This window comes from Cottoperca gobio, chromosome 1, assembly GCF_900634415.1.
Source record: "Cottoperca gobio chromosome 1, fCotGob3.1, whole genome shotgun sequence".
Lineage (NCBI taxonomy): Eukaryota > Metazoa > Chordata > Actinopteri > Perciformes > Bovichtidae > Cottoperca > Cottoperca gobio.
Window position 1 is genome coordinate 24,732,460 of NC_041355.1, and position 27,439 is coordinate 24,759,898.

At 40.2% G+C, this 27,439-nt stretch overlaps 1 protein-coding gene across 1 annotated transcript in view; it reads left to right on the plus strand.

Annotated features, from left to right (window-relative positions):
* Nucleotides 1–20,220, plus strand: part of tesk1a (testis associated actin remodelling kinase 1a) — a 29,975-nt gene extending 9,755 nt beyond the window's left edge. The window contains exons 3-11 of the mRNA XM_029430461.1: nt 7,317–7,438; nt 8,352–8,400; nt 14,431–14,577; nt 15,132–15,214; nt 16,411–16,501; nt 16,939–17,022; nt 17,324–17,410; nt 17,544–17,628; nt 18,615–20,220. Of these exons, the coding sequence (XP_029286321.1) occupies nt 7,317–7,438; nt 8,352–8,400; nt 14,431–14,577; nt 15,132–15,214; nt 16,411–16,501; nt 16,939–17,022; nt 17,324–17,410; nt 17,544–17,628; nt 18,615–19,777 (1,911 nt within the window). The 3' untranslated portion in view covers nt 19,778–20,220. The remainder of the gene's footprint in view (nt 1–7,316; nt 7,439–8,351; nt 8,401–14,430; nt 14,578–15,131; nt 15,215–16,410; nt 16,502–16,938; nt 17,023–17,323; nt 17,411–17,543; nt 17,629–18,614) is intronic.
* Nucleotides 20,221–27,439: the final 7,219 nt, after the last annotated feature.

Sequence of the window (27,439 nt, forward strand, 5' to 3'; positions counted from 1 at the left end):
TGCAGAACAGTACAGTATAGAACAGTACAGTGCAGTACAGTGTAGAACAGTACAGTGTAGAACAGTACAGTGTAGAACAGTACAGTACAGTGTAGAACAGTGCAGTGCAGAACAGTACAGTGTAGAACAGTACAGTTCAGTGTAGAACAGTACAGTGTAGAACAGTACAGTACAGTGTAGAACAGTGCAGTGCAGAACAGTACAGTGTAGAACAGTACAGTACAGCGTAGAACAGTACAGTGCAGAACAGTACAGTGTAGAACAGTACAGTGTAGAACAGTACAGTACAGTGTAGAACAGTGCAGTGCAGAACAGTACAGTGTAGAACAGTACAGTACAGTGCAGAACAGTACAGTGTAGAACAGTACAGTACAGTGTAGAACAGTACAGTACAGTGTAGAACAGTACAGTGTAGAACAGTACAGTGCAGAACAGTACAGTGCAGTACAGTGCAGAACAGTACAGTATAGAACAGTACAGTGTAGAACAGTACAGTACAGTGCAGAACAGTACAGTGTAGAACAGTACAGTACAGTGTAGAACAGTACAGTACAGTATAGAACAGTACAGTGCAGAGCAGTACAGTATAGAACAGTGCAGTGTAGAACAGTACAGTATAGAACAGTACAGTGTAGAACAGTACAGTGCAGAACAGTACAGTGCAGAACAGTACAGAACAGTACAGTGCAGAACAGTACAGTATAGAACAGTGCAGTGTAGAACAGTACAGTGTAGAACAGTACAGTGCAGTACAGTGCAGAACAGTACAGTGCAGTACAATATAGAACAGTACAGTGTAGTACAGTGCAGAACAGTGCAGTACAGTGCAGAACAGTGCAGAACAGTACAGTATAGAACAGTACAGTGCAGAACAGTACAGTATAGAACAGTACAGTGCAGAACAGTACAGTGCAGAACAGTACAGTATAGAACAGTACAGAACAGTACAGTGCAGAACAATACAGTGCAGAACAGTACAGTATAGAACAGTACAGTGTGGAACACTACAGTGCAGAACAGTATAGAACAGTACAGTGCAGAACAGTACTGTGTGGAACACTACAGTGCAGAACAGTACAGTATAGAACAGTACAGTATAGAACAGTATAGTGCAGAACAGTACAGTATAGAACAGTACAGTGCACAACAGTACAGTGCAGAACAGTACAGTGTGGAACAATACAGTGCAGAACAGTACAGTATAGAACAGTACAGTGCAGAACAGTACAGTATAGAACAGTGCAGTGTAGAACAGTACAGTATAGAACAGTACAGTGTAGAACAGTACAGTGCAGTACAGTGCAGAACAGTACAGTATAGAACAGTACAGTGCAGTACAGTATAGAACAGTACAGTGTAGAACAGTACAGTGCAGAACAGTGCAGTACAGTGCAGAACAGTGCAGTACAGTGCAGAACAGTACAGTACAGTGCAGAACAGTACAGTACAGAACAGTATAGAACAGTACAGTGCAGAACAGTACAGTGCAGAACAGTACAGTATAGAACAGTACAGAACAGTACAGTGCAGAACAATACAGTGCAGAACAGTACAGTATAGAACAGTACAGTGTGGAACACTACAGTGCAGAACAGTACAGTATAGAACAGTACAGTGCAGAACAGTACTGTGTGGAACACTACAGTGCAGAACAGTACAGTATAGAACAGTACAGTGCAGAACAGTACAGTGCAGAACAATACAGTGCAGAACAGTACAGTATAGAACAGTACAGTGCAGAACAGTACAGTATAGAACAGTACAGTGCAGAACAATACAGTGCAGAACAGTACAGAACAGTACAATGTGGAACAATACAGTGCAGAACAGTACATTATAGAACAGTACAGTGCAGAACAGTACAGTATAGAACAGTACAGTGCAGAACAGTACAGTGCAGAACAGTACAGAACAGTACAATGTGGAACAATACAGTGCAGAACAGTACAGTATAGAACAGTGCAGTGTAGAACAGTACAGTATAGAACAGTATAGAACAGTGCAGTGTAGAACAGTACAGTATAGAACAGTACAGCTTAGAACAGTACAGTGCAGAACAGTACAGTGCAGAACAGTACAGTATAGAACAGTACAGTGCAGTACAGTGCAGAACAGTACAGTATAGAACAGTACAGTGTAGAACAGTACAGTATAGAACAGTACAGTGCAGAACAGTACAGTATAGAACAGTACAGTGCAGTACAGTGTAGAACAGTACAGTGTAGAACAGTACAGTGTAGAACAGTACAGTACAGTGTAGAACAGTGCAGTGCAGAACAGTACAGTGTAGAACAGTACAGTTCAGTGTAGAACAGTACAGTGTAGAACAGTACAGTACAGTGTAGAACAGTGCAGTGCAGAACAGTACAGTGTAGAACAGTACAGTACAGCGTAGAACAGTACAGTGCAGAACAGTACAGTGTAGAACAGTACAGTGTAGAACAGTACAGTACAGTGTAGAACAGTGCAGTGCAGAACAGTACAGTGTAGAACAGTACAGTGCAGAACAGTGCAGTACAGTGCAGAACAGTGCAGTACAGTGCAGAACAGTACAGTACAGTGCAGAACAGTACAGTACAGAACAGTATAGAACAGTACAGTGCAGAACAGTACAGTGCAGAACAGTACAGTATAGAACAGTACAGAACAGTACAGTGCAGAACAATACAGTGCAGAACAGTACAGTATAGAACAGTACAGTGTGGAACACTACAGTGCAGAACAGTACAGTATAGAACAGTGCAGAACAGTACTGTGTGGAACACTACAGTGCAGAACAGTACAGTATAGAACAGTACAGTGCAGAACAGTACAGTGCAGAACAATACAGTGCAGAACAGTACAGTATAGAACAGTACAGTGCAGAACAATACAGTGCAGAACAGTACAGAACAGTACAATGTGGAACAATACAGTGCAGAACAGTACATTATAGAACAGTACAGTGCAGAACAGTACAGTATAGAACAGTACAGTGCAGAACAGTACAGTGCAGAACAGTACAGAACAGTACAATGTGGAACAATACAGTGCAGAACAGTACAGTATAGAACAGTGCAGTGTAGAACAGTACAGTATAGAACAGTATAGAACAGTGCAGTGTAGAACAGTACAGTATAGAACAGTACAGCTTAGAACAGTACAGTGCAGAACAGTACAGTGCAGAACAGTACAGTATAGAACAGTACAGTGCAGAACAGTACAGTATAGAACAGTACAGTGTAGAACAGTACAGTATAGAACAGTACAGTGCAGAACAGTACAGTATAGAACAGTACAGTGCAGTACAGTGTAGAACAGTACAGTGTAGAACAGTACAGTGTAGAACAGTACAGTACAGTGTAGAACAGTGCAGTGCAGAACAGTACAGTGTAGAACAGTACAGTTCAGTGTAGAACAGTACAGTGTAGAACAGTACAGTACAGTGTAGAACAGTGCAGTGCAGAACAGTACAGTGTAGAACAGTACAGTACAGCGTAGAACAGTACAGTGCAGAACAGTACAGTGTAGAACAGTACAGTGTAGAACAGTACAGTACAGTGTAGAACAGTGCAGTGCAGAACAGTACAGTGTAGAACAGTACAGTACAGTGCAGAACAGTACAGTGTAGAACAGTACAGTACAGTGTAGAACACTACAGTACAGTGTAGAACAGTACAGTGCAGAACAGTACAGTGCAGTACAGTGCAGAACAGTACAGTATAGAACAGTACAGTGTAGAACAGTACAGTACAGTGCAGAACAGTACAGTGTAGAACAGTACAGTACAGTGTAGAACAGTACAGTACAGTGTAGAACAGTACAGTGTAGAACAGTACAGTGTAGAACAGTACAGTGCAGAACAGTACAGTATAGAACAGTGCAGAACAGTACAGTATAGAACAGTACAGTGTAGAACAGTACAGTATAGAACAGTACAGTGCAGAACAGTACAGTATAGAACAGTACAGTGCAGAACAGTGTAGAACAGTACAGTGTAGAACAGTACAGTGTAGAACAGTACAGTACAGTGTAGAACAGTGCAGAACAGTACAGTGTAGAACAGTACAGTACAGTGTAGAACAGTGTAGAACAGTATAGTGTAGAACAGTACAGTGTAGAACAGTACAGTGTAGAACAGTGCAGTGCAGAACACTACAGTGTAGAACAGTACAGTACAGTGTAGAACAGTACAGTACAGTGTAGAACAGTGTAGAACAGTACAGTACAGTGTAGAACAGTGTAGAACAGTACAGTACAGTACAGTGTAGAACAGTACAGTGTACAGTAGACAGTACAGTGTAGAACAGTACAGTACAGTGTAGAACAGTGCAGTGCAGAACAGTACAGTGTAGAACAGTACAGTATAGAACAGTACAGTGCAGAACAGTACAGTATAGAACAGTACAGTGCAGAACAGTGTAGAACAGTACAGTGTAGAACAGTACAGTGTAGAACAGTACAGTACAGTGTAGAACAGTGCAGTGCAGAACAGTACAGTGTAGAACAGTACAGGACAGTGTAGAACAGTACAGTGTAGAACAGTACAGTACAGTGTAGAACAGTACAGTACAGTACAGTGTAGAACAGTACAGTGTAGAACAGTACAGGACAGTGTAGAACAGTGCAGTGCAGAACAGTACAGTGTAGAACAGTACAGTACAGTGTAGAACAGTACAGTACAGTGTAGAACAGTGCAGTGCAGAACAGTACTGTACTGTAGCTTTTATGATGTTTGCTCAGAGAGAGGGTTTCTACAAAGTGTTCAAGCACATTCCTCTGCTCTTATCTAAAGATAAAGCATTACTGTGTCTTTTTAAAGTAAAACATTTAGCAGCGGATTTTGTTTGAGTTCTCCCCTTTCCTTTCCTCCACTCTAACTGTAACTGTGTGCGCACGTGTGTGTGTGGGGGAGCCCTGGGGGGGGGGGGGGGGGACAGGCCAGCTCACATCGCCACTTTTCGTCCCAGAGATCTGTGGTGTGTTTCCCTTTGCTTCCAAAAACGGCCAGATTTCCTCGAAAAATCTATTCAGCACTTTCCCTCGACTCAGCCATCGCACCGCCATGTTCAGAATGTATCTCCTCAGGAAAAGACTTTGTTACGTAACTGTGTTACGGTGCTTATTACATGTTCCATCTCCAGAGCTTTACAACACAGCGCTTCCTGGTGTGTGATGTGGTGATACACCGTCAGCTCACCTGCACAGTTGTCCATCTGCATCTTCTCCCGCATCCTGCACTAATCCGCTCTTTTCATCACATCGCAGGCTCCGTCTGTCGCCAGTCCTGTCAGTTTGTCCCGGGGCAGTTTCATTTCATTCACACATTTAGATACTTCCTCAAATATGTATTTTCCCGTGGTTGTGCCATGCATTGATTTAATTACCAAAACCGGCGGGCCAGTTATGAAATGATATTTTCTCGCGGGCCGGATATAATTATGGCCTTGAGTTTGACACCCGTGCAGTAGACACAGAAACGTGCACATAAATTAGATAAATAACATAAACGTTTAGTTTATTTAATAAAAGAGCACCTTTTCAATGTGAAAAGTGAGTTGTGAATATTAAATAAATAAAAATCAGAGTGGTGAACCTCGCCCCCATCCTTGCTTGTGAACGACTGAGCCTTTCGGAGGTGCTTCTTTTATACCCAATCATGACACTCACCTGTTTCCAATTAACCTGTTCACCTGTGGAATGTTCCAAACAGGTGTTTTTTGAGCATTCTTTTGTTGCCCCTGTCCCAGCTTTTTTGGAACGTGTTGCAGGCAGTGAATATTTGCAAAAAATCAGTTTGAACATTAAATATCTTGTCTTTGTAATGTATTTAATTGAATATAGGTCAAAAAGGATTTGGAAATTATTGTATTCTGTTTTTATTTACGTTTTACACAACGTCCCAACTTCATTGGAATTGGGTTGTAAATTAAACATATTTTATGAAAGCAGTGTTTGCCCTACCTACCATTGTCTTGGAGGGGCGCTTCTCCCCGCCAACGGAGCCCCGCGCCCAGCCTGGAATTCAAGGTGTTTTTTATTTTTTCTCAAATTATTATTTTTTAATTTAGATTTTTATTCACAACTCACTTTTCACACTGACAGGTGCTCTTTCATTAAATAAACTAAACGCTTATGCTATTGATCTAATTTATGTGCACGTTTTAGTTTGTACTGTCTACTTTGCGCATTCACATTCTCTCTTTTGCTCCATTTTGGGAGGGCTTTGCAGCTGGCGCACACACGTGCGCACACACCTACAGAGCCGTAGAAAGGAGAGGGGAGAGCTAAAGAGAAACCGCGCCACACACGCACGCACGCAAATAAAGATGTCTCTATGTATCGGCCACTCTGAACTTCGACTTACTTCCAAAGCGTCATCAACTGTAGCGTTGTTAAGGTGTGCAAAGTATATATTTTGTATTGTTGTGAAAATATCTCCCTTTTATTTTATTTATGATTTATTTTTTTAAGTTTCTCACCAAAAACTAAATTTTACAAGATTACATTTCAGTGTTTCCCATTAATTACAGTTTTGTAATGGATCTTAAATACTGGCTGAAACACTACTACTAAAACACGTCTGTGAGGGAGAGAGGAGGATCACTTCACATTGCAATTATTGCTTATTAGACCCATCCTCAGAACCACCACTGATTGAATGAGCACACATCAACGACAATGTTTTAGATTTGAGTTTAAAATGCAAACTGTTTATTAGGTTTATAATCACTGTTAAAGCCAGCTGCTGGGCTTCGCCTCAGTAATGGCCCAGAGGATTTTTGCAGATCAGGAGGAGTGATGGGAAATCCAGAAAGCCTATTAGTGCTACACTATTAATACACACCAGACACACACACACACACACACACACACACACACACACACACACACACACACACACACACACACACACACACACACTGTACTGTGACACTTTGCCATTCTCTACTGTTCAGTGTAAAGGTCTGAAACTAGCCTGGCAAATAATCAGAAGAAATCTTTACTTACAACTTAATTAATGTTAGCTAATGTTAATTGTATGTATGTATGTATGTATGTATGTATGTATGTATGTATGTATGTATGTATGTATGTATGTATATATATAAATAATATATATATTTATATATATATATATATAGACATGTACATATATATACATGTGTGTGTATATATACAACTTACATATACATATACATACAGTACATATACACACATACATATACGCATACATACACATGTATATATACATATATATATATATATATATATATATATATAGTATATTATTATTACTGTATTCGCACTCTAAGCCTTCTCCGGTTGTTTTCCAGGTGCAGCATCGGATCACAGGGCAGGTGATGGCACTGAAAATGAACACACTGGCTAGCAACAAAGCTAACATGCTACGAGAAGTGCAGCTTATGAACCGGCTTTGCCATCCCAACATACTCAGGTAGGTCATAACGTATAACAAGCGTTTGGGTTGCCAGGTGAGTTTGGATCAATACAATGAGTGTAAATTGTCTTTCTACTATGATCAGGTTCACTCAGTGTGACCATGGAGGATGACGAGTTATTTCTTTCAGAGATGTTAGGAAGCACTCATCAGCTTTCATTTTTTAAATCCTTTTTGCTTTGAATGAAGTCAAAGTGAAGCTTGAAAGAGCAGTTTCAGTTCAAAAGTCTAGAATATAATAACCAACAATTCAGGCATTTTATGAAGGATACATTAAAGACTAAGTGAGGCAACAATGACAGAAACCCTCTGTGACAGTGTTGACATCCTCAGTGTGAAGGCACAGCTGTGTTCCCCCCCTACACACACGCGCACACACTTTACGCCCCTGGCTCGTGTGATCCCATCACAACATGGTCTCTAGTTTATTTCCTTAATGAAAGTGCATTTTAAGATTATTAAGTATTACATGGGCTTCACACTGACTCATTCTTTATCGTATTGTTAGGGGTTTCAAAACTGCATCAACTAACCTAACATCTTGCATTAAAAGAAATACTTAATATCCAGTCATTTCTGTGTGTGCTGAACCTAAAACAGACAGCCCAATCCCAAACCAGAGAGGAGGGGGCTAGACAATGCGGCGTTACCTAGGTAACCCACCGTATATTTGGACTAGGAACGCCTACAGGAGAGCACATCAGCCAATGACACAGCAAAGCGATCAGCAAATAGCCGTGTGCTTGTAGTCTACGGGAGGTCTGATGTGTACACATGCTATCAGAGGTGCATTTGGTGATGATGGAGCGCACAAGGCTCAAACCCAGAGGTTCCAGGCGGCTAAATCCAAGCTATCAAGGGCTTGATTATGATTTTTTTTTTTTTAAACCCAATGTCTGCCTCTCCTCAGGTTTCTTGGGGTTTGTGTGCATGAAGGTCAACTCCACGCTCTGACTGAGGTAAAAGCATCACTCGCATCTCTCTTCTTTTAATACTGTTCCGTTTCTTCAGCTTCTAAATCGATGTATCTCACTTTGAGTCTCCCTCATTCTGTCCTTCTCCCTGTCATTCATTCACACATACATACGTAGAACTCAAAAACATCACAGCTGCTAGAATGCCAGTTGAAATCATAGTTACCAGTTTTGATAGTACCAAACTGCTGCTGTTTATATGGCATGCTGATGTTACCATGGTTACCACACAGTAACTCCTCTCCCCCAGAGGACTCCGTTTACTGTAACACCAATAAGCCTATAAGAACTAAAGTAGAAGCCCCTCATCATAAACCCTGTAATACTTCAGAAGTACTTCTCATATTACAGTAGAATATATCACGTAACAGTAGAATATATCACGTAACAGTAGAATATATCACGTAACAGTAGAATATATCACGTTACAGTAGAATATATCACGTAACAGTAGAATATATCACGTTACAGTAGAATATATCACGTTACAGTAGAATATATCACGTTACAGTAGAATATATCACGTTACAGTAGAATATATCATGTTACAGTAGAATATATCATGTTACAGTAGAATATATCACGTAACAGTAGAATATATCACGTTACAGTAGAATATATCACGTAACAGTAGAATATATCAAGTTACAGTAGAATATATCACGTAACAGTAGAATATATCACGTAACAGTAGAATATATCACGTAACAGTAGAATATATCACGTTACAGTAGAATATATCACGTAACAGTAGAATATATCACGTTACAGTAGAATATATCACGTCACGTTACAGTAGAATATATCACGTTACAGTAGAATATATCATGTTACAGTAGAATATATCATGTTACAGTAGAATATATCACGTAACAGTAGAATATATCACGTTACAGTAGAATATATCACGTAACAGTAGAATATATCATGTTACAGTAGAATATATCACGTAACAGTAGAATATATCACGTTACAGTAGAATATATCACGTAACAGTAGAATATATCACGTTACAGTAGAATATATCACGTAACAGTAGAATATATCATGTTACAGTAGAATATATCATGTTACAGTAGAATATATCACGTTACAGTAGAATATATCACGTAACAGTAGAATATATCACGTAACAGTAGAATATATCACGTTACAGTAGAATATATCACGTAACAGTAGAATATATCACGTTACAGTAGAATATATCACGTTACAGTAGAATATATCACGTCACGTTACAGTAGAATATATCACGTTACAGTAGAATATATCATGTTACAGTAGAATATATCATGTTACAGTAGAATATATCACGTAACAGTAGAATATATCACGTTACAGTAGAATATATCACGTAACAGTAGAATATATCAAGTTACAGTAGAATATATCACGTAACAGTAGAATATATCACGTAACAGTAGAATATATCACGTAACAGTAGAATATATCACGTTACAGTAGAATATATCACGTAACAGTAGAATATATCACGTTACAGTAGAATATATCACGTTACAGTAGAATATATCACGTCACGTTACAGTAGAATATATCACGTTACAGTAGAATATATCATGTTACAGTAGAATATATCATGTTACAGTAGAATATATCACGTAACAGTAGAATATATCACGTTACAGTAGAATATATCACGTAACAGTAGAATATATCATGTTACAGTAGAATATATCACGTAACAGTAGAATATATCACGTTACAGTAGAATATATCACGTAACAGTAGAATATATCATGTTACAGTAGAATATATCACGTAACAGTAGAATATATCACGTTACAGTAGAATATATCACGTAACAGTAGAATATATCACGTTACAGTAGAATATATCACGTAACAGTAGAATATATCATGTTACAGTAGAATATATCATGTTACAGTAGAATATATCACGTTACAGTAGAATATATCACGTAACAGTAGAATATATCACGTTACAGTAGAATATATCACGTAACAGTAGAATATATCACGTTACAGTAGAATATATCACGTAACAGTAGAATATATCACGTTACAGTAGAATATATCACGTAACAGTAGAATATATCATGTTACAGTAGAATATATCACGTAACAGTAGAATATATCACGTTACAGTAGAATATATCACGTAACAGTAGAATATATCACGTTACAGTAGAATATATCACGTAACAGTAGAACATATCACGTTACAGTAGAATATATCACGTAACAGTAGAATATATCACGTAACAGTAGAATATATCATGTTACAGTAGAATATATCACGTTACAGTAGAATATATCACGTAACAGTAGAATATATCAAGTTACAGTAGAATATATCACGTAACAGTAGAACATATCACGTTACAGTAGAATATATCACGTAACAGTAGAATATATCACGTAACAGTAGAATATATCATGTTACAGTAGAATATATCACGTTACAGTAGAATATATCACGTAACAGTAGAATATATCAAGTTACAGTAGAATATATCACGTAACAGTAGAATATATCATGTTACAGTAGAATATATCACGTTACAGTAGAATATATCACGTTACAGTAGAATATATCATGTAACAGTAGAATATATCACGTTACAGTAGAATATATCACGTTACAGTAGAATATATCATGTTACAGTAGAATATATCACGTAACAGTAGAATATATCATGTAACAGTAGAATATATCACGTAACAGTAGAATATATCACGTAACAGTAGAATATATCACGTAACAGTAGAATATATTACGTTACAGTAGATTATATCACGTAACAGTAGAATATATCACGTTACAGTAGAATATATCATGTTACAGTAGAATATATCACGTTACAGTAAAATATATCACGTTACAGTAGAATATATCACGTAACAGTAGAATATATCACGTAACAGTAGAATATATCACGTTACAGTAAAATATATCACGTTACAGTAGAATATATCACGTAACAGTAGAATATATCACGTAACAGTAGAATATATCATGTAACAGTAGAATATATCATGTTACAGTAGAATATATCACGTTACAGTAAAATATATCACGTTACAGTAGAATATATCACGTAACAGTAGAATATATCACGTAACAGTAGAATATATCACGTTACAGTAAAATATATCACGTTACAGTAGAATATATCACGTAACAGTAGAATATATCAAGTTACAGTAGAATATATCACGTAACAGTAGAATATATCACGTAACAGTAGAATATATCACGTAACAGTAGAATATATCACGTTACAGTAGAATATATCACGTAACAGTAGAATATATCACGTTACAGTAGAATATATCACGTTACAGTAGAATATATCACGTCACGTTACAGTAGAATATATCACGTTACAGTAGAATATATCATGTTACAGTAGAATATATCATGTTACAGTAGAATATATCACGTAACAGTAGAATATATCACGTTACAGTAGAATATATCACGTAACAGTAGAATATATCATGTTACAGTAGAATATATCACGTAACAGTAGAATATATCACGTTACAGTAGAATATATCACGTAACAGTAGAATATATCACGTTACAGTAGAATATATCACGTAACAGTAGAATATATCATGTTACAGTAGAATATATCATGTTACAGTAGAATATATCACGTTACAGTAGAATATATCACGTAACAGTAGAATATATCACGTAACAGTAGAATATATCACGTTACAGTAGAATATATCACGTAACAGTAGAATATATCACGTTACAGTAGAATATATCACGTTACAGTAGAATATATCACGTCACGTTACAGTAGAATATATCACGTTACAGTAGAATATATCATGTTACAGTAGAATATATCATGTTACAGTAGAATATATCACGTAACAGTAGAATATATCACGTTACAGTAGAATATATCACGTAACAGTAGAATATATCAAGTTACAGTAGAATATATCACGTAACAGTAGAATATATCACGTAACAGTAGAATATATCACGTAACAGTAGAATATATCACGTTACAGTAGAATATATCACGTAACAGTAGAATATATCACGTTACAGTAGAATATATCACGTTACAGTAGAATATATCACGTCACGTTACAGTAGAATATATCACGTTACAGTAGAATATATCATGTTACAGTAGAATATATCATGTTACAGTAGAATATATCACGTAACAGTAGAATATATCACGTTACAGTAGAATATATCACGTAACAGTAGAATATATCATGTTACAGTAGAATATATCACGTAACAGTAGAATATATCACGTTACAGTAGAATATATCACGTAACAGTAGAATATATCATGTTACAGTAGAATATATCACGTAACAGTAGAATATATCACGTTACAGTAGAATATATCACGTAACAGTAGAATATATCACGTTACAGTAGAATATATCACGTAACAGTAGAATATATCATGTTACAGTAGAATATATCATGTTACAGTAGAATATATCACGTTACAGTAGAATATATCACGTAACAGTAGAATATATCACGTTACAGTAGAATATATCACGTAACAGTAGAATATATCACGTTACAGTAGAATATATCACGTAACAGTAGAATATATCACGTTACAGTAGAATATATCACGTAACAGTAGAATATATCATGTTACAGTAGAATATATCACGTAACAGTAGAATATATCACGTTACAGTAGAATATATCACGTAACAGTAGAATATATCACGTTACAGTAGAATATATCACGTAACAGTAGAACATATCACGTTACAGTAGAATATATCACGTAACAGTAGAATATATCACGTAACAGTAGAATATATCATGTTACAGTAGAATATATCACGTTACAGTAGAATATATCACGTAACAGTAGAATATATCAAGTTACAGTAGAATATATCACGTAACAGTAGAACATATCACGTTACAGTAGAATATATCACGTAACAGTAGAATATATCACGTAACAGTAGAATATATCATGTTACAGTAGAATATATCACGTTACAGTAGAATATATCACGTAACAGTAGAATATATCAAGTTACAGTAGAATATATCACGTAACAGTAGAATATATCATGTTACAGTAGAATATATCACGTTACAGTAGAATATATCACGTTACAGTAGAATATATCATGTAACAGTAGAATATATCACGTTACAGTAGAATATATCACGTTACAGTAGAATATATCATGTTACAGTAGAATATATCACGTAACAGTAGAATATATCATGTAACAGTAGAATATATCACGTAACAGTAGAATATATCACGTAACAGTAGAATATATCACGTAACAGTAGAATATATTACGTTACAGTAGATTATATCACGTAACAGTAGAATATATCACGTTACAGTAGAATATATCATGTTACAGTAGAATATATCACGTTACAGTAAAATATATCACGTTACAGTAGAATATATCACGTAACAGTAGAATATATCACGTAACAGTAGAATATATCACGTTACAGTAAAATATATCACGTTACAGTAGAATATATCACGTAACAGTAGAATATATCACGTAACAGTAGAATATATCATGTAACAGTAGAATATATCATGTTACAGTAGAATATATCACGTTACAGTAAAATATATCACGTTACAGTAGAATATATCACGTAACAGTAGAATATATCACGTAACAGTAGAATATATCACGTTACAGTAAAATATATCACGTTACAGTAGAATATATCACGTAACAGTAGAATATATCACGTAACAGTAGAATATATCATGTTACAGTAGAATATATCACGTTACAGTAGAATATATCATGTTACAGTAGAATATATCATGTTACAGTAGAATATATCACGTTACAGTAGAATATATCAAACCAGCAGAAGAGTAACCCACAGATTACCCACGGCTCCAGTTAATGAACAAGAAGAGAAGATTGTTCCGTTCAAACAAGATTTGTGTTTTGTTAAAAAGGCAGTAACATAGAGCAGATGTCCAGGTTAGCATGCTAAGCTGTGCTTGATGTGTCCCTGCAGTATATAAATGGAGGCAGCCTGGAGCAGCTGCTGGACAGTGATCTTTACCTGTCATGGTCCGTCAGGATGGGCCTGTCTCTGGATATCGCCAGAGGGCTGCATTACCTGCACAACAAGGGAATCTTCCACAGAGACCTCACCTCAAAGGTACAGCTCACAGGATGAGATGCAGAGTGTGGACCATGAGGGTTACATCAGCTACATGACACTTCGGCCATGAGGGTTCGGCCATGATGCTGCACTCCTAAAGTGAAGTCTTTACTGTTGCTAGGAGATGTGTGAATGGTCACACAAACAGGAAACAGGTGTTTCCAATCTGAAAGTGTCTGTAGCCATGGCAGCAGTTTTCAGGTCAATCAAATGTGACCTTTTGTGACCCACATTAGCACTTTGAGTTAAATCACAGCTCTCTCACTCATTTGAATGAAAGCAGTGCTGGGAAGTATTGGAAGCAGGCTCAACCCAGCACGACAGTGGCCAATCAAATACATGGAAGCACACAATCCTGCTGGATGACTCAGGAACGTGAAGGCGTATTTCTGCTGTTAACCATAATATTAACTTTACATATTGTAAACCATCACATTTAAATTCATAGATCTGTTACTCCAACTTTGATTGTATTCCATGTTTTGCTGGTACCTAAAGCGATCCGCCCCCTAGAGGTCAGAAGGAGTGACTCTTTTTTTCCTTCTGTGAAGAACTGTCTGGTTCGCTGTGATGGCGTCATGTTCACGGCTGTGGTGGGAGACTTCGGCCTGGCAGAGAAGATCCCTGATTACAGGTCAGTGAAATCTTTTCCTCTGCTGTATTCTAATAACAACCCCTTTCATGAAAGAAGTGTAATTCTGTTCAGTTTCTGGTGCCATTCCTAGCTTGGGTGTGACTTTCCAATTGACAAATAACAATCCATTATCGGTTCATCATTATTTTCATGAGGAACCTGTTTTAAGCCCTGACATGATGCAACATCTGAGTTAGGATTGAAACGAACAGAGCAAGTAAACACCAAGTTACTTGAAAGATAAACTAAATAATACAAAATAATGACGTCTGTCGCTATTCAACAACTGGCCCAACAAAATCCAAAGTATCACACACAGCTTTATTAGATCAGTTGGAGTTTCACTCTGCCTTCATCACAGCTCTGAGATCAGGGTTTCCAGCTCTTCGGGATTCTTACGGTTGTTTCCTGCTTTGGACAGTAACATTTGCCAGGCTGCTAGCGGTACCTTTGTTATTAACAATATATGAAAAATTAGATACATTTTCTTGTTCATGTAAAAATAATCAGACAGAAAATATTATTTTTTCCGTTTCAACTGTTTGTTTGTAAACTAACTAATGTAAATCTGAGGAAAACAGCTGATCAGACAGCAGCACCAACAATAATACCACCGTGAAATGTTCAGGGGGTTTATCTGTTTCTGCTTTAAAGTGTTATTTATTTATCAGGTTTATGCTTGGGGTTAAAGGTCAGTGCTTTACCTATCTCAGTCTGTCTTTTGTGCAATCTTATGTTGATGAACCAGGTCTTCATTTATAAATAATTCCTTCATTTATGACACAGAGGTGTGGCTAATCTTTTGTTTGCTGAAAAAACAAAACAAAAACATAATATGAACCAATACAACAACAAAGCATTGAGGAGCACCACAGAGTGAACAACATCAGAATCAGAATCAGAAATCCTTTAATTGTCCCACGACGGGGAAATTTACATTGTTACAGCAAAGAGAGTACACAATTAAATAGAATAAAAATACAGTAAGAGTAATATAGTATAAGTACAGTACAGTACATGACAGTGTAATTGCAAAAGTTATAAAAGAGAATACAAAAAGTGAACAAGCTCAACAAAGCCGTTTTGCTTTGGATTCATTGGGTTGTACAGTTTTACATCATAGAGTGTACCTAGAATATACAAAATATTTTAAATGAAATCATAGCCCAGCTGTAGTGACCTGGCTGTCTTTGCAGTGATGGTGTGGGGAAGCAGCCTCTGGCCATCGTGGGCTCCCCCTACTGGATGGCCCCTGAAGTTCTGAGAGGGGAGCTGTACGATGAGAAGGTAAACCCCACACACTGACACCTACTGGAGTAAATAATAAAGCACTACAAGTAATCAAACACACATGAACATGACATGAAAAACATAGCTTTTACTTTCCGGTGTACAGGACAAAGAAATAAAGAAACTGGGTTCCTAGGTGTTTTGACAATTTTAATAACATTACTCTAAGTAAATAAAGTGATCCGTTGGGTATTAACTCATTGATTTGGAGGCAACATTGGGCACTAAAATAAAACAAGGGAGTGCTGAAGCTGAAAATATTATAAAGTTCACAATTTTCACTTGTTTTATGGTATGAGTATCAGCACTACCAGAGGTTTTAAGCCCAAACTATTTGTATTGGTATCAATCTCTACTCCCCATAGTTTAGAACTACGTGAAATGTAGATTGAGCCCGAACCTAACCCAACATGCACTTCCTCTCCTGCGCTCAGGTGGATGTGTTTGCGTACGGCATCATCCTGTGTGAGATCATTGCCCGGATTGAAGCTGATCCAGACTTCTTACCCAGGACAGAGGTAGACTTCTGCTTTTCATTTAGCTCGCTCACAGACAGAAACATGGTGCGACTTTTATATGTTATGGTGGGAAGAATAATATTCTATATGTCAATGTTCCAAACGTAGATAGCCATGGAAACTTTGTTGATCCAGATGGAAATGGAGTATTTTGAATAATCTTTTAATGGTCACACACATGTACAGATGATAGTTCATCACTGAGGGGCTGTGTGCCTGTATATGTAAATGTCATGCTAATGCTAATGATACTGTGTGTGTGTGTGTGTGTGTGTGTGTGTGTATATATATATATATATAGGACTTTGGTCTGGACGTGGATGCATTTGAGAGCATGATTGGGGATTGTCCAGCGGCGTTCTTTAGCCTCGCTGTCACCTGCTGTAATGTAAGTACACACACACACACACACACACACACACACACACTGCAACCTTATGGCAAATGATAAGATAAATGTTTTCAGCTCTCTAAACCAGTAAATTAATGTTATGTGTATCTTTGTCTCGTCCTGTTTTCAGATGAGTGCAGAGAGGCGTCCCTCGTTCCTTCACATCGTTTTCACACTGGAGGGCATAGAAGAGAGAGAGAAGCCCGTTGCGCTCGGTAAAAGGGTCAAATACATTTAAATTAAATTAAATGTTTTTACAGCACTTTTGATATGGGTTATACAGCAGTACTCTGATCGTCCCTCTGTCTTTGAGCGTTGTTAGCGTAGTGCTGATACCTTGTGATGAGCCACAGGGTGTGCTGGAGCTGCTGAACCTCACTATACAGTCCTTCATACAGCCACAACCCTGATATCCCTTTCCGCTGTGCATTTAGGGATATTTGATGCAGGGACCCTCAAGATTCGATTATAAAGCAGGACTCTTATCATCTCAGCTGATATTATGAATTGCTGCATATTTCCAAACAAACTTTAGAGTTTCTACTGTAAGATATTTAGAGCATTAATATAGCAGCAAAGAACTATGTGATATGTAAAGATATAGTGGAGTAATATCTACCTGAGCAGAGAATTAAATCACACTCTCTCTGTGTCTGTTGTAATCCTAGTTTCTCTGTGCGCCGGCCGCGCGTGCATGTTAGTCCCTGAGTAAGGCTGGCTAATGGTCACTACTCTGCACTGCGCTCATGCAGCTGATAATGGCGTCCTTATCCACGGCGTTGTCACAGAAACATAACACTCCCTGTCAGGTTAACACTGTTGGTGATGCTAGCTACTGGCTCAGCCGTCTCCATGTCGAGAGCTGTGTGGAGACAATCCCTCAGCCATAGATCTGCTCTGAACTCTGTAGAGAGAAGCTTTACCAACAGAAGCACACAGGACACAGAGTGCCTAGCATTATGGATAGTTTGGTTGGTATTGGGTTTTTTCCATGGTTGTAAAAGGTAGTGCCACATTATTCACCACCTAACCTCAGGGAGTGTTTTTGAGTACCTTTTAAAAGCGCTTTATAAATTAAATGTATTATTATTATTATTATTATTATTAACCTCAAGAATTCCCGGTGGCATTTGTATGTTCTTATTTTCCCGTTCTGTCACATTCCCTCTCTCATGTCTTTCTCCCTGCCTCCCTCGCTCAGAACCGCTGGCAGTAGATGTCAGCCCGTACCGGCGCCGCAGCTCTCCTTGTCACCCCGGTGACTGCAGCCACCGACGGCAAGTCTTGGCGAGGAGTCAGTCGGACATGTTACCCCCGGCAACCCTGATCCCTCCTCTCCTCGGGACCCCTGCCCGGGTCAACCCCTTCTCTCTTAGACAGGACCTGAATGGGGGGCGCTGTAAACTCTTAGACACACCTAGCAAGTCTGTCATCTCGCTGACCTTCACCCTCCCGGCGCTTCGTGACCCGTGTTCCTCCCCCCACCTTCTCAGAGCTCTGCCGAGGAGATGCCAATCGCTGCCCTGCACTCCAGAGCTAAGCCGGACTGTCGCGTCGCCAAGGGACACGGAGAGGAGGGAGGAGGAAGAGGACGAGGACGTCAGTGCGGCGATTACAAGAGGGTCGTGGGAGGGTGTGGAGGACAATAGGAGGAAGAAGACAGATGAGAGGTTACAGGTGGAACAAATGGAGATATGTGAGAAGAGAGAGTTGTTACAGGAGGAGGATCCAGGTCTTCCTGTGGAGCTGGAGATGGTGTCTCTGGAGCGACTAGAGGAGGAAGAGGAGGAGGAAGAGGAGAGGGTATGTCTAACAGAACCCATGGACTGTGCCAAGTCTCCTGAGCCAGCAGACCCCACACCTGGAGGCAGCCTGCGCCACTCTTCCTCCTCACAGACCAATGGCTGTCCCATCTCCTACGGCCCTCCCTCCCTGCCTGCTCTGCCACGACTGGACAACAACAACGGCTCAGCCCTTGTGATGGTCCAGCAGGTGCAGTGGGGTGGAGGGGGCCGTGCTAATGGTTACAGCGGAGTGCCGGTCCAGTCCTCTGACCCCGGCGGGCCCTCTGAGCAGGATGAGGTCATTTCCTGTCCAGGCTGCTGTCTGGTGGGTCTGACTTTTCCCTCAGTGTGCCTCCGTGGTTCAGCTGCCATGTCTGCCTCCCGCCGAAGAGCTTCGTTACCACGGCAGCGACCCTACCGGAACCTCAACGGTACCATAACCGGTGGCAGCACTTCCTCAACGTCAACAGCCGCCACGGCAACCAAAGGTTTGCTGTGTCGCGGCACCAATGGACTGACGGTGGGGGGGCCGTCGGCACCATGTGAGCCGGGCCGCTCCCTGCCCGAGGCCCAGACGTGACGTGTGACATGCACCAGCACTGAATGTTAGCGGACTCACACTTAATGCTGCTATGCTAACACTGAGACCAGCCTGTGACATGTGTTGTTAGTGCTGCTGTGCTGTAACAGAAGAGCTGAGCGGGCTATACACTGAACTCTGCTGCTCATCCAAACACAGTGATGCACCAACTGTGCTGCGTCGTGTGTGGCTGATTTAACCTACACTTAGTTTATTACAACTTCGGTCTTATTTTCGTAGTTGTGGTGGTCATTTCGATCAGTAATAATAACAGTGTACTCACAGTGAATTGCAGAGATCTGTGAACTTGTGACTCCTACTCATAAAATAACTGATGGATGCTAGTCACTGTTTGTTTCAAGCTATTGTAGTGAGGTCACCCTGTTCCCACTTCTCAGCAATTACTTAAATAGTATAGACATAAATGATGATCCAAACTACAACACAATTCATTGTCCTTTAATCTGTTCAGTACTTTTTGGTAGCGGTGGTGGGGGAAGAACATTTTGTAATTCATTGTCCCTCTCTTTATGGAGGAAGTTTAGAGAAATAAAAAACTCTTTAGTTTTGCATGGCAGTGGCTCTGCAGGCCCACTACTGATGCACACTGCACTGTGGAGCCCAGCTTCTATATGGGCACAAAATTAGTTGTGTAAAGCTCAGTTTGGCCTCTTTAAAACATTAACAGGAGCTATGGGAAATATTTCTAAACAAGGAACAGGATTTACTTCCTACATTTTTATAGCAGGTGACCTGTGAGTGAGTGAGTGAATGTGTTTGTGTGAGTGAGTGAGTGAGTGAGTGAGTGAGTGAGAGACTGAAGTTGATATCTGTTTCTTTTAGGACTTAAAGGAATGTAAATAATAACAATAATAAATTAAAATGTCATGTAAATTCTGTATTTTTGCACTTGAGTTTGGAGCACTTTGCAGTAAGACACCAGGCTTTGACTAAATGGTGCTTTCTTTAAATCTGCTACTGGTGTTTTATATATGTGTGTGTGTGTGTGTGTGTGTGTGTGTGTGTGTGTGTGTGTGTGTGTGTGTGTGTGTGTGTGTGTGTGTGTGTGTGTGTGTGTGTGTGTGTGCTTCTGGCCCAACAAACTACAGACAACTTCATCCATTGACATCTACTCCCCTCACATCTATCTGTGTGTGTACATGTGCATTTAGATTACATGTGAAGCAGGTATGCATATTTATTGTACAGATCATTCCACACACTGTGTGTGTGTATGTGCTTTTGAGAGGATGGTAGAGTGATTTAAGGTTTTCTGATATCAAAACATAGCTCTCGCTTCATTTCTATGTTTTGTTATTCAATACAGCTCAAAATCTGCATGCAATAAACTGGTAATAAACAAATATGGTGATGCACAACCTCTGCTGTTTTTAACTTTTTTACCTTTAGTAGTTTGTGCGTGTCTATTAGATTTGTGAACTGGTTCACTTATTAATAATCCAAAATCTCATTCTACAGATGTCTGCCCTACCTAACAGATCACATTAGGACGAGATCTCACTGCAAATCATGATACCCTTCTGATCAACCTGAGAGCTTTGGGCTTTAACAATTCATACAGTGTGAACGGTCTTTCATGTGCGGCAGAGAACAAGTGGTGGATGTAAATGGAACCTTGCCCATACCACAAGCACTGAAATGTGGGGCTCCACAGGGGAGCATTTTAGGTCCACTTTTCTTTCTGCTATATGTCAATGACCTGTGATTGCAATCTGTTCATTTTCGCGGATGATTCAGCTCTCATGACAAATTATAAGTAGAAAAATTCCTAAATTCAAAACTCCACAAAGTTAGCCTCTAGTTACCAGAAATAGGTTGTCTCTTCATCTGGTCCAAACAGAATCGATACTCTTTGGGTCAAATGAAAAAAATAGAAAGGTACACTGAGTAGAGTCCCAGAACCGTCCCAAAAAAACATCCAAACATCTGTAACTGTAATCATGGTCTGCGCCCTCCCCTCCCGCAGGTTCAGCTTGGAGATCAGCTGATCGATGCAATAATAATATTAATTTGGCTGATTCTCCCATCCGTTGTCTGTTAATCCGGTATGGGCGGCAGTCGCTCTGTACGTAGGGCCTAGGCTTGGGAACCGGAGGGACCAGACTGGGAGTCTGTGGAGTGTGGACTGGTAACTGGAGAGGTTCCAGTTTGCCTCCTGGGCACTCCCAAGGTGCCCGTGAGCTAACACCTAACCCCCACACTTCTCCCTGGGCGCTGTACAGTAGCTGCCCACTGCTCCTAATGTGAGGATAGCTTAAATGCCACCGTGTTCCCTTTCTCGCTAAAATCCTTGAGAAAGCAGTCGCAAAACAGTTGTGTGATTTTCTACATAACAATAGTTTATTTGAGGTTTTTCAATCTGGATTTAGAGTTCATCATAGTACAGAGACGGCACTGGTGAAAGTTACCAATGACCTTCTATTGGCATCAGACAAAGGACTTGTCTTTGTTCGTGTCTTGTTAGACCTCAGTGCTGCTTTCGACACTGTTGATCATGACATTCTACTACAAGACTTGCAAGACTGGCATCAAAGGAACTGCACTAAGCTGGTTTAAGTCCTATTTATCTGAGCGATCTCAGTTTGTACGTGTTAACGATAAAATCCTCCATGACAGCCAAAGTCAGTCTTGGAGTTCCGCAAGGTTCTGTACTTGGACCGATTCTATTCCCCTTATATATGCAATATTATACGGAACTCTCTATAAACTTTCATTGTTATCAGAATCAGAAATCCTTTATTAGTCCCACGACCGTGATTTACCGTGTTACAGCAAAAGAAAGTAAAGTGGCGAGTACACAATTAAATAGAATAAAATACAGTAACAATAGTGTAAGTACAAAGTCGTTGATAAAAAAATTGTAAGAGTGAACACTGCACATGAGTGATAATTGCAGAAGTTATAAAAAGTGCACATGGCATTGATAATTGCACAGTGGTGGAATAGACTTTTCTTGGTGTGGTGGTACGCCAGGGGCCGTAGTGATTATACAGTCTGACCGCTGCAGGAAGAAAGGACCTACGGTATCGCTCCGTGAGACACCGCGGGTGAAGCAGTCTGTCACTGAAGGAGCTGCACAGTGCGGACAAAGTGTCCTGAAGGGGGTGGGACATGTTGTCCAATAGAGAGGACAGCTTGGCCGTCATCCTCCTGTCTCCCACCACCTCCACAGTGTCCAGAGGGCTCCCCAGGACAGAGGTGGCCTTCTTAACCAGTCTGTTCAGTCTTTTCCTGTCAGCAGCCGAGATGCTGCTGCCCCAGCAGACTACTCCATAAAAAATAGCTGATGCCACCACAGAGACAAAAAAGGTCTTAACAAGTGCCCCCTACACTCCAAAAGACTTCAGTCTCCTTAGCAGATAAAGCCCGCTCTGTCCCTTCTTAAACAGAGCAGCAGAGTTATCTGACCAGTCCAGTTTATTGTTCAGGTGAACGACCAGCTACTTGTAAGATTTTACAATCTCAATGTCCTGTTCTCAGGACGTTCACTGGTGTTGGGGGAGAATGATGGCGCCTCCTGAAGTCCACCACCAGCTCCCTGGTCTTCCCTGCGTTGAGCACGAGGGCAAAGTCCTGTGTCAGCTCTCTACTCCTTGTCATCCCCATCAGAGATGAGGCTGACAATAGCAGAGTCGTCAGAGAACTTCCGCAGGTGACACTTTGCTGTGTTGTGGGTGAAGTCTGCAGTGTAGAGGGTGAAGCGAAACGGTACCAGAACCGTTCCTTGGGGCAAACTCCCGGGTCCTCATGTACTGTGGACGGTTGGTGAGGTAGTCCAGAATCCAGCTGGTGAGGTGATGATCCACCCCCGAGCACTCCAGCTTGTTCCTCAGCAGCCTCGGTTGAATGGTGTTGAAGGCACTGGAGCAAATCAAAGAACATGATTCCCAAAGTGCCCCCAGCCTTCTCCAGGTGAGAGAGGGATCTCTGCATCAGGTAGACGACAGCGTCATCCACCCCACAAGGGTCTCACAAGGGGTCGAATATAGCCAAGGACCAGCCTCTCTAAGGTCTTCATCAGCTGCAATGTCAGCGCCACCGATCTGTAGCTGTTGAAGTCCTTGGGGTGGGGGGTCTTTGGCACGGGTACCACACAATATGTTTTCCACAGTTGTGGTACCCTCCCTTGCTTCAGGCTCAGGTTGCTCCACAATCCCGCAGTTGGTCGGTGCAGGATTTGAGCTGATGCCATCTGGACACGCAGCCTTTCTTGCCTTACACCTTCTGAGCTCACTCCTCACCTAGTTTGGTTGTGAGGGACAAAGTGCAGGCAGTGGGTGGAGGTGTGGGTGGAGAAGCAGGAGACAGAGTGGATGTGTGAAGTAGCTGACAGCTGGGGGTTGAGGGAGGGGGCAGGGTGGAGATGTCAAGGTCATTCACCGGTGATGAGAACAATGGAGGTTGCAGCACGGGGGAATGAGCCAGGGGAGGGGCGCCTGACTGAGCAAATCTATTGAAGAAAATGTTCAAGTCATTCACCCACCTTAGGTCCCCTTTGGGCTGAGAGTCTGGCTCCTTGTACCCAGAGATGGTTTTCAGGCCTCTCCAGAAACTGCTAACATTCCTCTGCTGCAGCTGCTCCTCCATCTTCTTCCTGTAGGCGTTATTTCCCTCTCTGATCTTGCACCTTAGTTCCCTCTGAACAATCCTCAGCTCTTCCTTGTCACCTGACCTAAAGGCCCTCTTTTTATCTTTGAGGAGAGCCTTTATCTCAGGATTCATCCAAGGTTTGTTGTTTGGGAAACATCGTACAGTCCTGGTGAGTACGACGTTATCCACACAAATGTTTATATAGTCAATGATACAGTCTGTAAGGCTGTTAATGTCATCCCCATGAGAGTCCTGAACACATCCCACGCAGTGGAGTCAAAACAGTCTTGCAGGGCCTCCTCAGACTCTGCAGACCATCTCTTCACCGTGTGTGTGCTCACTGGCTGTCTGCATACAAGGGATTTGTACACAGGCAGGAGGTGTACCAGGTTGTGGTCTGATCCCGCCTCCAGTACCACCGTAAGGAATCTTGGCGTTATCTTTGATCAGGATCTGTCTTTTAACTCCCACATAAAACAAATCTCAAGGACTGCCTTCTTTCATTTACTCAACATTGCAAAAATAAGACACATCCTGTCTCAAAATGATGCAGAAAAACTAGTCCATGCATTTGTTACTTCACGGCTGGATTACGGCAACTCATTGTTATCAGGTTGTCCCAAAAAGTCGCTTAAGACTCTTTAGTTGATCCGAAATGCAGCGGCACGTGTATTGACAAGAACAAGGAAACAGGATCATATTACTCCTGTATTAGCTGCTCTGCACTGGCTCCCGGTAAAATACAGAATAGAATTCAAAATCCTTCTCCTGATTTACAAAGCAATTAATGGTCAGGCTCCATGATATCTTAAAGATCTCATAGTACCTTATAAACCAACTAGAACATTGCTCTCTCAGAATGCAAGGTTACTTGTGGTTCCTAGAGTCTCTAAGACAGGGGTGGGGAACCTTTTTCATGTCAAGGGCCATTTTGTTTTAACAACATCCTTCGAGGGCCATACTAATTATTGAACTCATAACCTCAAGAAAGACACAGCCCATTCATTTCACTTTTCTTATATGCTGTGCAAAAAAGCCACTTTTTTATCCATGTATCTTTCTGTTTTATCAGAAAACAATCCTTTATTAGTCCCACAATGGGAAATGTATCTTGTCACAGCAAAATAACATATGAAGTAAAAAGGCAGTACACAATAATTAAATAGAATAAAAAATAATATAAGTACCAAGTGGTTGATAGAAAATAAAGTGATAATTGCACAGCAGTGGGGGAACAGTCTGTTCTTGGTGTGGTGGTCTACCTATCTATCTTTCCATGTATGTATGTTCCGCTCTGGAGAGAGCTGCTTGTTGGGCCAAACTCCGCCGAAGAGCTCATGGAGATTGACATGTTTCGTGTTTCACCGCAAGCGCGTCTGCACAAACTAGGCACGCTGGCCTTTTACTTCCTCAAATAAATAATCGTTCGTCAATTTCTCCTGGAACATTCCGCATCCACCTTTCTCTGTTTTAAACTCGCCATGCTGCGTTCGCTGATGTCACTGACCGTCTCGTTTAATATTTAAGTTTTTTGACATGACGTGACCACGTGATGACACGTTCCGCTTGTGTTGTGTTCAAGGACCCTGACCTTGGCCAGGAAAAACAGTCAATAGCCCCTCTATTGCTGTCTATATATTTTTTTTTCTAGTTGATTTTTTTGTGTGTGTTTATGAATTACCTCGAGGGCCGGATCAAATGGTCTCGCGGGCCGTATACAGCCCGGAGGTGCTCTTTTATTAAATAAACTAAACGCTTATGCTATTAATCTAATTTATGTGCACGTTTCAGTTTGTACTTTTCACATTCTCTCCTTCGCTCCGTTTTGCGAAGGGCGGGGCTTCGCAGCTGACACACCTACACGTGCGCACACACCTACAGAACGGAAGAAAGGAGAACTAAATAGAAACCGCGCCACGCATGCGCACGTAAGCTCCCTGCCCACGCACGCAATACATTTTCCTGGATTCATTTTTTTCCAACACAACATCATTTCTGTCAAATGTTGTATTTGTACTATGTTTATCCTGTACACACATATGTCCGTTCTGGGAGAGGGATCCCTCCTCAGTTGCTCTCCCTGAGGTTTCTCATTATCATAATCACTGTTCTCACTGCAATAGAACCGCACTAGGGTTCGCTTGGAAACAGTTCATCTCTCGGCCTTGGAGCGGATGTTTCATATTGTCTGTAGTTAAGGATTACACGTAGAAAATACAGTCTGGATCGACCAGGTTTTTTTTACCCTTCTATATGCATGACTTTTTCATATTGCCTGTTTTAAACAGTTTAATTACATAAAGTCTGTTTATCTAATTCCACACAATCATTTATTGTAAATGTAAATATTACTCCTTAAAAATAAAGCACTTTATTCATAGACAATGAAATGGAAATATAAGGTGTACATATTACACAAAGCCATACCTCTTCTGTAAATGTACCAGGATCTATTTTACTACACAGGCCTGGATGGTTTGGTGCAGTAAGGCAGTGGTTTTCAAACTTTCTGTGGCCAAGGCACACCAAAGGCCAAGCCTGCTCTACATTGCAGAACAGACACGCAAGCATGGCAAATTATTTGCAGTAACTAAATAATATTTTTTGGGATTAATTACGTGAAATTGGATAATTTCCCACGACTGTATTTGTTTTTTTGTCAGAAGTTAATTTCTTGTAAATGCTTCTTGCTGCAACTTGGCATGCTTCAATTTAAGCACATCTTTCAAGGATAGTTAGCTTATTTAATAACAAGCTAATGGCTAAATGTGTATACCAAACATTAGCGCCAACCGTTTTTGACATGGTAACTTACCGACTGTATTCATGTTAAACTCTTACATTATATTTCTTTGTTAGCATAACAAGAATGTCAAAGCCTAGCAGCTGAACATAATAAATGAAAGTCAGGAAACGTACCTGAATCTGACAAAGAGTGTGAGCTGGAATGTGTCCAGAGGATAGCCCGGGAACAAGTCACACATAGGGAGTCACCTACTTTATACAGTCTATGGGAGTCACCTCTGCTAGAAACAGCCATTGGGTGTAGCT